The sequence below is a fragment of the Microchirus variegatus genome, assembly GCF_963457635.1.
Source record: "Microchirus variegatus genome assembly, chromosome: 19".
Lineage (NCBI taxonomy): Eukaryota > Metazoa > Chordata > Actinopteri > Pleuronectiformes > Soleidae > Microchirus > Microchirus variegatus.
Window position 1 is genome coordinate 6,126,606 of NC_139820.1, and position 10,958 is coordinate 6,137,563.

At 46.0% G+C, this 10,958-nt stretch overlaps 2 protein-coding genes across 3 annotated transcripts; both read right to left on the minus strand.

Annotated features, from left to right (window-relative positions):
- Positions 1 to 455: 455 nt before the first annotated feature.
- Positions 456 to 2,291, minus strand: wfikkn1 (WAP, follistatin/kazal, immunoglobulin, kunitz and netrin domain containing 1; the record flags this gene model as incomplete). Its single annotated transcript, XM_083905646.1, has 2 exons — positions 456 to 1,967; positions 2,049 to 2,291. The coding sequence occupies 2 exons, from the start codon at positions 2,289 to 2,291 to the stop codon at positions 456 to 458; spliced, it is 1,755 nt and encodes a 584-aa protein (XP_083761772.1).
- Positions 2,292 to 3,602: 1,311 nt separating this feature from the next.
- On the minus strand, positions 3,603 to 8,460 carry LOC310940935 (ras-related protein Rab-40C-like). 2 transcript variants are annotated; one of them, XM_083905996.1, is made up of 6 exons: positions 7,794 to 8,460; positions 7,647 to 7,707; positions 7,333 to 7,393; positions 7,178 to 7,255; positions 6,558 to 6,780; positions 3,603 to 5,195 (listed from the first exon to the last, which is right to left on the minus strand). In XM_083905996.1, exons 1-6 carry the CDS (start codon positions 7,942 to 7,944, stop codon positions 4,888 to 4,890), a joined length of 882 nt encoding a protein of 293 aa, XP_083762122.1. In that variant the 5' UTR covers positions 7,945 to 8,460; the 3' UTR covers positions 3,603 to 4,887. The 2 variants fall into 2 exon arrangements, with proteins under 2 accessions (XP_083762122.1, XP_083762121.1); XM_083905995.1 differs by having other exon boundaries at positions 7,791 to 8,460.
- Between the last annotated feature and the right edge of the window lie 2,498 nt (positions 8,461 to 10,958).

Here is a 10,958-nt window from a genome sequence, read left to right on the forward strand (position 1 = left end):
GTGCTGGGCACGTTAGCGGCGTCGACGTTAGCGCGTGACACGCGTTTCCATCACGACTGACCAGAAAAAGACGCGCGTGGCGTCATGTTTACGTGACTCCGGATTGTTAAAATGAGTCTCTAAAGTAGCGCTAAACTTTAAAAACAGAGCCGCTCCAGTTCGACTGTAGGCACGCTAACGGCGCTAAAGGAGCTAGCGCAGCTAACAGGACTCTGGTGCGTCTTTTTCCAGTCGTCATGGAAACGCTTCATGCGTTGACACCTTTAGCGCGCTAACTTGCCTAGCACTAAATAATATCTATATTTAGACTAATTTTAAAAGAGCATTATTATAAATCTGGACACATCTGGAATGTAGTACAACATGTGCTGCGATGAACAACATACAACACGGATTGTATAGTTCATAAAACGATCTCTTGCTAGGACTAAATGTGAAGCTGACCACAGACGGCACTACAACGTCGCACAGGACTTCTTGCCCAGAACCTCCCGTAGCCTCTTGAGTCTCCGCTCGGTTATCGTTCGTACGTAGCTGTCCGACTGGACGACGGCGATGCCGTCCTGCACCACGCCCATCACCAGCAGAGGGTTCTCCTCCGTGGTGATGTTGGGGCAGGGACAGCTCCAGTCTATCTTGGCGATGGTCACCTCGAGGTGTTTGGTGTTGAAGAAGGTCAGGCCCATCTTTTCATCTCTGAGGACCTCCTCCAGGCTAAAGCGAGCTAACCCAGAGTCCAAGTCCTCCACCAGCTCCGTCAGTCGCCCGACGATGGCAAAGTCGCTGCGGCACAAGCTTGGCACCATTTTCCCCTTCACTCGACAGGTCTTACAGGGTTTCCTTTTGGGCGCCGGGCAGTTTGCTTCACACTCCTTCTTGGTGCGGAAGCTGTTGGCGTTCCCATGGCAGCCACCGTAGGCAAAGGCTTGGCACTCTTTCATGATGGAGTTCCAGGCCCAACGAGCCTCCCAAGATTTGCAGGGTCCCTGAACAGCCGGCAGGAAGCAGACGCCCGTGCCCTCTCTCTGACAGGAGGCTTTGCACTCCTCGTACGTCTCAAATCGGTTGCGACTGTCGTCACATCCTCCGTTGCTGAACGGCACGCAAGAGCCCAGCTTGGTGTCGTAAAACCAATCCACGTGGCGCTCTCCACTGCACGCCCTCAGGTCGACCTCAGCCAGGCAATCTGCCGGCGAGAACGGTCTTCCCATGGGCATCTCGGGATCCTCAAAGAAGTCATCGTCGGCCCGGCGGACGACGGACAGCGGGTAGTCTGCGCGGAGAACGCCCGCCGGGTTCCGTGCGATGCAGGTGTAGATGCCCGTGTCCCACACCTGGGCGTTGTAGATGACCAGCTGCCCGATGTTTGTGATGACCACGTTGCCGTACATCTGGTCGGGCCTCATGACCAGCCTCTCTCGCCGCTCGCTTTGCTTCTCCCACGTCACGTCCGGTTTGGGGAATCCGACGACGTCGCAGTGGACGCTGACCGTGCCGCCGACGTAGACGGACTGATGGTGGGGGTTGGAGTACAGAGCCGGGGGCAGAGGCTCCTCCTGAGACATTGTCGGCGTGGGATTCGCCGTAGTGTCCTGAGGCAGCGGACTGGTGTCCGGCCCGGCGAGGTAGAACCGGCACGGGACCATGGTCAAGGAGACCCCGCGGACGCAGGCCTCTGCGTCCATGTAGCAGCGGTTGAAGTAGGTGAGGCCGTCCGAGGCACAGGTGAAGTTGGGCTCCTTCTCACAGCGGTCCTGACACTTGCAGATGGGCTGCCCGTCCCAGATGTCGCAGGTCGCTCCCTGCTGGCTGCAGATGAAGCCCTCGCATGTGGCCGTGGAGGCGGGGGCGCCGTCGCCGCCTTTGCCTCCGCCCGGCTGCGCGTACGAGCCATCGGAGAAGCGTGCGGCCACGCAGCTGTTGAGGCCGCAGACGTTGGTGCAGCATTTCTCAAAGTCTGCACAGTCCTGCAAAAGAAGAACAACACAATTATAATCAAAGATAATGAAAATATGGACAGAAAATGAGTTCTAAATGGTAAACATCACCTCATCGACGTTGCATTCTCTCTCGCAGGTGCTTTGTGCGTCAACCCAGAGGTTAGAGTTCAGCTTGTTGGGGCAAAGTCCTTCGTGTTCAACACTTGCGCACAAAGAGAAGTCGCAAAGCAGGAGCGTCAACAAATACGCACATATCCGACTCAGTCCGGGTGTTTTTGAGTTGGGGGCGTGACTACAGTGTGTTCCTTTAAGACGCGTATCCTTCAAGAGCTGACGAGAAATCTTATACATTGTTGCCCGTTTGCATTATTCTCCCAAAAGGTAATTCCATTCCTCATGCAGGTCCTCCAATAAAGGCATCCGTGTGGTGCGTAAAAGTCGAGCAGGAAAGGAGAGAAGGATTCACACAGCAGCAGCAGCGTGTTTCCCTACAAAATATATCCCGAGAATAAGTTTTTAAAAAGAAATGTGGCTTTATGAAATGATCAAAACAAAACTCGCGCAACAATAGACAAACTCTCATTCAGGTCGATCCCCTCAAACAGCGAAATAAGCGAACGGAACAGCACAATGAGAGCGCGCAGAGGGACGCAGCATCAGCCTTTCAGAGTGTGAATGGAGGTGGAGAGGGCAGCCCCTCTCTGACCGCCGCCCTCCTCCTCCTCCTCCTCCTCCTCCATCGTCGTCCGGAGTCTGAAACTTTTATGAAGCAGAACCGTGCGCCAAGCAACTGGACAAACATTGTAAAAAAAAAAAAAAAACATCAAAGAAAGCGCGGGCTCGTGGTGTGAGAGGGAAAAGCTGTCCCAACAACCGTGCCAAACATTCCGGTGAGAAATCCAACGTAAAACGCGTCCAGACACATTTTATAGAGGTGTCATTCATAAACAAGGTAATGGAGCCGTTTTCTCCCCGAGACCCTGGTTAAACTCGGGACACGTCCGGCTCATTTTGCGCACACAACACATAATAGTGGATTCTGTGCGTAAAGCAAAGAGCGCTTTGTGGGTCAACTTTACAGCACGAGGCGCATCAGGGGTCTCGCAAAACATGTTGTTTACGCGCCGCCGCCGCCGCCGCTGCTGCTGCGTCTAGACGGACCGCCGGTTTAACCACAGACGCGCATTCACACGCAGCTCAGAGATGCCACGGTCAGGTGGGAAGACGTAAAGCGGCGCATTTTCAATAGTGTGCGACTCGCATCTTTGTCCCGGCGCCGCTCAGAGGCGACGAGAAGCTGCTCCCCCCCCCCCCCAACCGCATCTTTTCATGCCGCGTGACCCCCACCCGCAACCTTTCAGTGACTTTTGACCGCGCCGCATTCATGATTCATGATGTGCTGGTTTATCCCAAAAACGAGAGAGAATCCAATTCATCTGCACACACACACACACACCCAACCCCCACATCGACCCCCAAAAATGGACAAAGGGGACAAAAAATATTCCCACAATTATCACATGTCGTTTTTACCCTTTATTTTTTTCATGGATGGCTGTTTTCAATGAAGTCATTATTAATCCCCACATCCAAACTGTTGCAGCAACAATCTTTTACCACATAATACATACAGTAAATAGTGCTTTTAAATGTCCTCTCCTCACCATACACCACATACAACAGGCACCGGGGTCAGAAAACATGCACCACTTTTCATTGGCCTTGTCGCTTTCTTGCACAGCCAAAGACACTGGGAATGTTGAAGTGGAAAATACATCACATGTCAATCAGAGGTGGGAAGAAGACGGAGGATTTTGCGTTCGAATAAAAAATATATTTTATGTACGATTTAAATATTTCCAAAAATATCAAGTTAGTTCTTGTTTTTAAAAAACATATGGTCCTTACATTGTGTTGAGGACGCGCGGTCACTCCCCACCTCTGATTCTCACAGTCCCACACAGTATTTAACCACAGAAAGGTAGTAGATGAATATCGTTTTTTTTACATTCATAAATACGTAGCATATGCATGAAATATCCCCCCCCCACACAAAAAGCAATCAAATTAAGAATAGTCCTCCCACAAAAATGATGCCCTGGTTCAAACTGAGCATGCTGCGGATACGGTTACAACATTTAAGGCAATGATACGATGATGATTTGCGGGGGGTATAAATTGTTCATGGCAGTCAACAGACGTCAAACAAGGCAACTTGGCTCGACTTTTCTGGACCGATTCAGAGTCGGTGACGCTGCACTGAGAATGTTTTCAGTGGATTAAAGTCTGAATTTTCGTTAGGTCTATTAATTGTGCACCTGGGACACGAGCCCTTCGCGCTCACGGCATTAGAAAACAGACATCTGAGTTTTTAAATAAGCAACTCGGCACCTTGATATAGTATGAAGGGTTTGTTTTCTATGGCGTGGATAAGACACCAAAACTTGTACATCAAAAGCTCAAGAAACACAAGGACAAAAACAAGTGCCGCGGAGCTCCGCCCCCCCGACAACAAACACCAAACACAAGAGTAAAAGAACAGCACATAGAGTATATTTACAAAGTTCAAGTCAACCTTAAATACCAATAAACGCTCGCTCAAATGAGTCCATCCACTCACTTGTAGTGTCGCCAGTCGAGTGACAGTCACTTAAATTCACATCTGTAGGCCACAGCCAGGGGAATCTTGTTCTACGTGATCACAGTGACTCTCTGGAGTAAAGAGTACAAGTAAGCAGACACCCAATACACGGCACCAGCAAGCACAGAGAGAACAGAAAACATCATCCCAGTCAGTTTCCCAGAGACCAGTCACAGCTGCCGTATATCTGTTTCTGATGAAGGACAGTTCGCAAGCTCTCCGTGCTCTTCTCCGGTCTTCTGGCCGCGCAGATTAACACCTTAAACTTTGATCCTATGGAAGGCAGCCGTCGTTTCACCTTCATCACTATGAAATCTTACAGTTTCCCTTTGAGGAGGAGGAGGACGACGAGTTCTTTGGAGGACTGTGCGGCGGCCTGAACGACTTGGAGCGCTTCAGACTGTTGGCCTTGCTCCCGCCGCTGCCTCCGCCCGAGGCCGCGCTGTTGGCCACAGAATAGGAGCGTCCGTGCATCATGACCGCGTTCATGCCGTTGGCCATCGAGAAAGACTTGAGGTGGGACTTGATGGCCACAGGGAGAGGCAGCTTGTCAATGAGGTGCACGGGCGTGCAGGACACGATCGAGCGGCAGCACAGGTCCTGGAGGCTGAAGACTGAAAGACAAAAAAAGGGGGGAAAAAATCAAAATCTGCAGACATCATTTCAGTATGTTAGGCTAGCTAGCTACCATTCAAAAGTTTGGGGTCACTTAGAAATGTCCTTATTTTTGAAGGAAAAGCACCTTTTTTTTCAATGAATATAACATTAAATGAATCAGAAATACACTCTATACATTGTTAATGTGGTAAACGACTATTCTAGCTGCAAACGTCTGGTTTTTAATGGAATATGTACATAGGTGTATAGAGGCCCATTTCCAGCAACCATCTCTCCAGTGTTCTAATGGTACATTGTGTTTGCTAATCGTGTTAGAAGTAGTGCTGTCAAGCGTTAACGTGTTAGCGTTAACACACAACGCATTTCCATGACAACTGACCTGGAAAAGACGCACATCGTGACGTCATGTTTACGCGACTCCCGATTGTTAAAATGAGTCTCTAAACTAAGTAGCGATAAACTTTAAAAACAGAGGCACACATACGCAGTACACAGGTACGCTGGTTATTTGTAGCGCTGCTCTTTTCAGAGCGCTCCAGTTTGAAATGTAGGCGCTAAAAGGAGCTAATGCAGCTAACTGGTAAAAGGTGCCTGGACTACGGTGTCACAGCACGTAAACATGACATGTCATGTGTCTATTTCTGGTCAGTCGTCATGGAAACGTGTCACGTCGTAACCTTTTGCACAGCACTAGTTAGAAGGCTATTGGATGATTAGAAAATCCCTTGAAAACACTAAAAACAGTTTTAAAAACTTGACTATATTTTCTATTAATTTTGCAACTCTTTTGATGAATAAAAGTGCAACTTTTAATGGAAAACACAATAAAATTGTATAGGTGACCCCAAACTTGTATATAAATATATTATTGGACCATGTGCAAAGTGCAGACCTGGGAGTACCTTGGAAATATAACTAAACAATACAAACTTAAATAAATAAAAAAACAGATACATTTCTTTATAATCAGCATGTCTTTCCAGAAACAATCACCAGTTATTCAGTGCAACTTGCAAATACTAGAAAACTGCTGACTTGATTGCGACTGCACAAAACCGTTATAAGATGAATTTCTCCATTCCAAGATTACACTGACCCTCTGTCACATGCTGCCCATTACCTAATGAGGACATGGAGTTTAATTAACCGACTGTATGTGTGTTGACACAGTTGGTCATGTAATTAGCGACTTCATTTTTGTTGTTACGTACACACACACACACACAGTGCAGACCAACAACAGACCAGATAACAATGCATCAACAAAGACCACACCTCATTTTAGGACCAAACACAAGCACTGCCTTAGACTAAATAAACAATGTGTGGGCAAAAAAAAAAAAGATTCATCAGCTCACCTCGGTTGGGTCTCCAAAACTTCTCCATCCCATGCCTCATCAGCACAATGCGGGAAAGCTCCGTGAAGGACTCGATGACGTTGAAGTTGCAGAGCGGGCTGACCTCGAAGAAAGTCATGCTGTTCTTCTCCGCGTAGGCTCTCGCCTGCTCTGTCGGCACCTGCCGCTTGAACGCCAGGTGAAGTCTGTTTCCCACCAGAATCCTGGGAACTCCTGGGGCATGCTGGTGGAAATGAACAATACTGTTGTTACGGCCAAATTCATTTTAATGTAAGTTAAAGCCAATAGAAATAATCAGTCATGGTGGCAACTCTGAGTTAAGCGTTTTTAAACGTGACATAAACCACCAAATGATAGAAAGGCAACAGTAACTCAAATAACCACCAATTTATTAGGTACACGTTATCCCAGCTGGCCTGTGTTTATTTTGAACACTTTTCCCAAACAGGCTCTCCTACAACTGCAACTGTTTAGAGTAACAACAACCGAGCTAGAAACAAGACAATGGCCTTTTCACTGGGCTGGAATAACACAGACACAGGATATGCCCACATTTACATGCGTTTCCTGCACTTATGTTGGTAAAAAAAATAGACTCGGGGGGGGGGGGGGGGGATTACCTCATCAATTTCCCGAATCCATCGGTCAATGCCGTCAAACGACCAACCGTTAGTGATGTCGTACACGAGCAGGATGCCCTGTGGACGAATACATAGATGTGTTATTTCCAGAAGTACGCGCAGAGAGAGCAAAAGCCTCGATGGCAAGTCCTCACCTGTGCCCCACGGGAGTATGACCTGAAGATGGTGCAGAATCGACCTTGTCCTGATGTGTCCCTGTTTAACACACAAACACGTATGAAGACCAATAAGTACATACTTGCTGATAACTTACACTGATACAAGTATATTTATTACAATGACAAATATGTATATGACATATATATATATATATATATATACATAATGTCGTATAACATATTATAATTCAAAAAGTGTAAGTGTTATGTTTAATGAAGAACAATATGTTTAACAAACACATGTACACAATGGGTTTCGTTTACAGCAACTGTCAATAATAAACACTTACCATAACTCTAATTTCACTCTTCTCCCATCCAGCAAAATCGTAGTGGTCTTGTAATCAATCCCTAAAGATCACACACAAAATGCAAAGTTAAGGAGCCCTTATTATACTTATTATAATTTACCCATAGCAAAAGCATCGACTTACCACTGCTGTAAGCATATGGAGACTCCACTGATCCGTCTTGTAGACTTTCCAAGATTTCGCCCTTTCCGACATCGCTGTCACCAACCAAAAGAAATTTCAGGAGATAATCGTAACTCTTCACGGGACTACTCTGTGTTCCCATCACCCCACGCATTTGGATCCGATCCACCGAGAGCTACTCAAGCTCGCCTGGCGTCCTCTGTTCGGGATAACGGGTGAAGGACGAACTAGAGGCTCCGCAGATTTGAAATAGAGAACGCTCCGCGACTGTCGTTTGACGTTAGCTTATCGGCTAGCGCTACTGGAGCGCTATTCACGATTGAAATGAACCAGTTCTATGATGTCGTAGTTTCCGATGAGGCATCGATCCTCTTCAAACTCCATTGGTCTGTGGTCAAACAACTTCCCAGTGTGTGCGTGTGAGCGCTGGCCACCCGAGTCCAGACACCGTCTATGTAGCATTAACGTTTACATCAATAATCAAAACAACCTCAGCTATGGCTTGTTAGCTAGCCAGCTAACACACACGAGTATAAGGCATTTCCTGAGCAAACGTAAGGTGCCAAGGTAAAACAAGTTGGGTTTCTCTATATGAAAAAACACGTCTGTACAATTTCCAAAGAGTATATTGAGCTTTTACATGCGTATGTAAAGAAATAAACCCAGAGAGATGCTTAGCTAGCGAGAACAACGTCGTAGCCAAGTGGACTGTGGTGGTACTTCCCGGTACTGACGTCATAACTACGTAGTATCCGGGTTACGCTTTTTTTCGTTATATAAAAAAAGCAAAACAAACAATTTTATTATTTTATTCCGAGGAAATAAAAGCAACCAACATATAGCCTGCCGCTAATTCAATTATTTTATTTGATTGAAGAATTGTATTGTTTTGGAACACGATAAAGGGACGGGTTTTTTTTTCACCATGTCCCTTACGGGGCTCCGTAATAAAGCGCAAGAAAATTAATGAATTATGTTAAATTAATTAATTATATTTATATTATATATATATATATAAATTATTATTAATAATAATGTATTGTACTATACTGTATTTTGTATTTTTTATCTAGAAAAAATTAAAAAAAAGTTTCATGAGAAAGTGAAGGAATATTGCTTAATATTTAAGTGTTAATAAGAATGAAAACACACTAAAGCACAACGTAAATACGCCATACATTTACAGCTGAAAAGTGGAAAGTACTGGTTAGTGATAAGAAGAGACTTCAGAGACACCCTGATCACCTTTAACATTAAAAAAATAAAAAGTTATCTTTTTGTTTGCCAACATCACATCACAGTGTTCCTAATAAAACTGACAAATGAGTGTGTGTGTGTGTGTGTGGTGTATGACAGACAGACACAAAAAGAGAAGCATATATCTTTATATTAAGGTTGTTTATTGCTTGTGTCCTCTCATTGGTTGTCACTGATTGGCATTTGCAGCAGCTGTGAGCCTTGATTGCAGAGCACAAAAGCCAGATCACAGGAACACCACGTTCAGTGTGAAGCAGCTGCCACGGAAAGAAGATGGGGTCGATGCACGCTGGGCTTCTGTTGCTGCTGTTTTGCTCCGCGTATAGCTACCGGTTCCGAAGTCAAGCTGTTAGAGCCCTGAGAGATCCCGAAGAAGAGTGGAGGAAACTGGACACGGCGATAGACGACGGACTGCGCTCAGAACCCGGCATGAGGAGTAGTTCGTCCAATAAACCCCCGAGCGTCACCCCGGCGTCTTTTCCTATGTATAAACGTGTGCCGAAGTTCAAGTATCCAAAAGAGGCGTTTAAGCCAGAAAAGGGTGTCCGAGCGCTCCCTGATTTTGCAAAAGAGCTTTTGCTTGTTCCTTCCTCCAGCGACTTCAACAACTGGCAACCGGTACCAACAGAAACGCCAATGGGAAAGTCGATCAGACCTCTTCTGGTAGAGATGTTGTGTCATATTGACAGAATATACGTAAGGATTAGGAACGAGGTCTTTAAGACGATAAGTAGTGCTGACGACGTCAAATTCGGTAAATGCTCTTCTAACGCTAATACTACAGTCTATACCTACTTCCTGTACCGTCTGACAGACAACTGTGGCTTTGTTTTGGAGGTTGGTGAAGCTTTCTTGATTTTGACCGTTTTTTAAATGGAATTATCTTGTGATTTTCAAACTACCTTGGTATGTTCCAGAGTAAACCAGATACGCTGATCGTCAAGAACGTGCTCCAATATAAGCCGTCCGGTACCGTTATACGGGAAATTCCTTTTACCATCCCCCTGCAGTGCAATTACCACAGGTATTTTTGTTTTTAACTTCTCATTGAAACCGTGCAAGTAATCGTGTTAACGTTGGCTGAATATTCAATTGTCTGCAGGGTGTTTCTCTCCTACAAAGTTGGCTTCCATCCCAAACTACAAGGAGGCACGGTTTACAGAGCGCTCCAAACGAAACAAAGTGCAACTCTTGTTCCTGTTGATTGTAAGTTATCTTTCTGTTTTGTGGGGGGAGAAAAAGGCTTTTTAGCAAAATGCATTTTCTGAGTTCTGTTGGTATGAAGAAACTATCCTAAACATCCAAAAGCAACCTGACTTCTTTGGCTATATTTGAGCTGAACATGAAGCTACGTTTGGAGGCGTACAATATTACACGTTGTCCTTGGAAATGGTGGGCTATTGTTGGGTATATGCTATGCACCCCTTAACTTCTCCTCTTCCTTCAGCATCAGGGAATGTCCTCACAGGCACCAGAACCTACACTCTGGGTCAGCCGATGTACTTTATGGTGAAGCTGCCAGACCAGACCACGAAGTCTGGAAACCGAAGGCTGTACATCAACAAGTGCTTCATGACTCCGACCCAGAACCCCAGCTCCAGCACTCGACATGTAGTCATCAGCAACCAGGGGTAAGACTTTCTCGACAGTGTTGAAGGTGCATTATGTAATGAATCTAAAGCAACTGGCCATAAAATCCTCCTAATATGTCACAGAGACTCAGGAAAAATTTTCATATAACAAACTGAACTCGCCAACAACAAAAGTACAGCCAAAATATTTGCATTAAAAAAATATTTTGCAGACTGCAAATCATGTTTTGGCATGAGGCGGCACCTACCGCCGTCTACAAATCATTGCAGTCGGTAGAGTCTCAGCTGCCGCGCAACCACGGGTTGCCAGTTACGTCAG

What these genes read in the sequence shown, in the direction of transcription:
- LOC310940935 (XM_083905995.1), bottom strand. Translation starts at nt 7,944, where the DNA reads ATGCGTGGGGTGATGGGAACACAGAGTAGTCCCGTGAAGAGTTACGAT. An exon ending in AGAGTGAAATTAGAGTTATG is followed by an intron (nt 7,394 to 7,646) that starts GTAAGTGTTTAT and finishes TGTGTTAAACAG; the next exon opens with GGACACATCAGGACAAGGTC. An exon ending in GGATTCGGGAAATTGATGAG is followed by an intron (nt 6,781 to 7,177) that starts GTAATCCCCCCC and finishes CATTTCCACCAG; the next exon opens with CATGCCCCAGGAGTTCCCAG.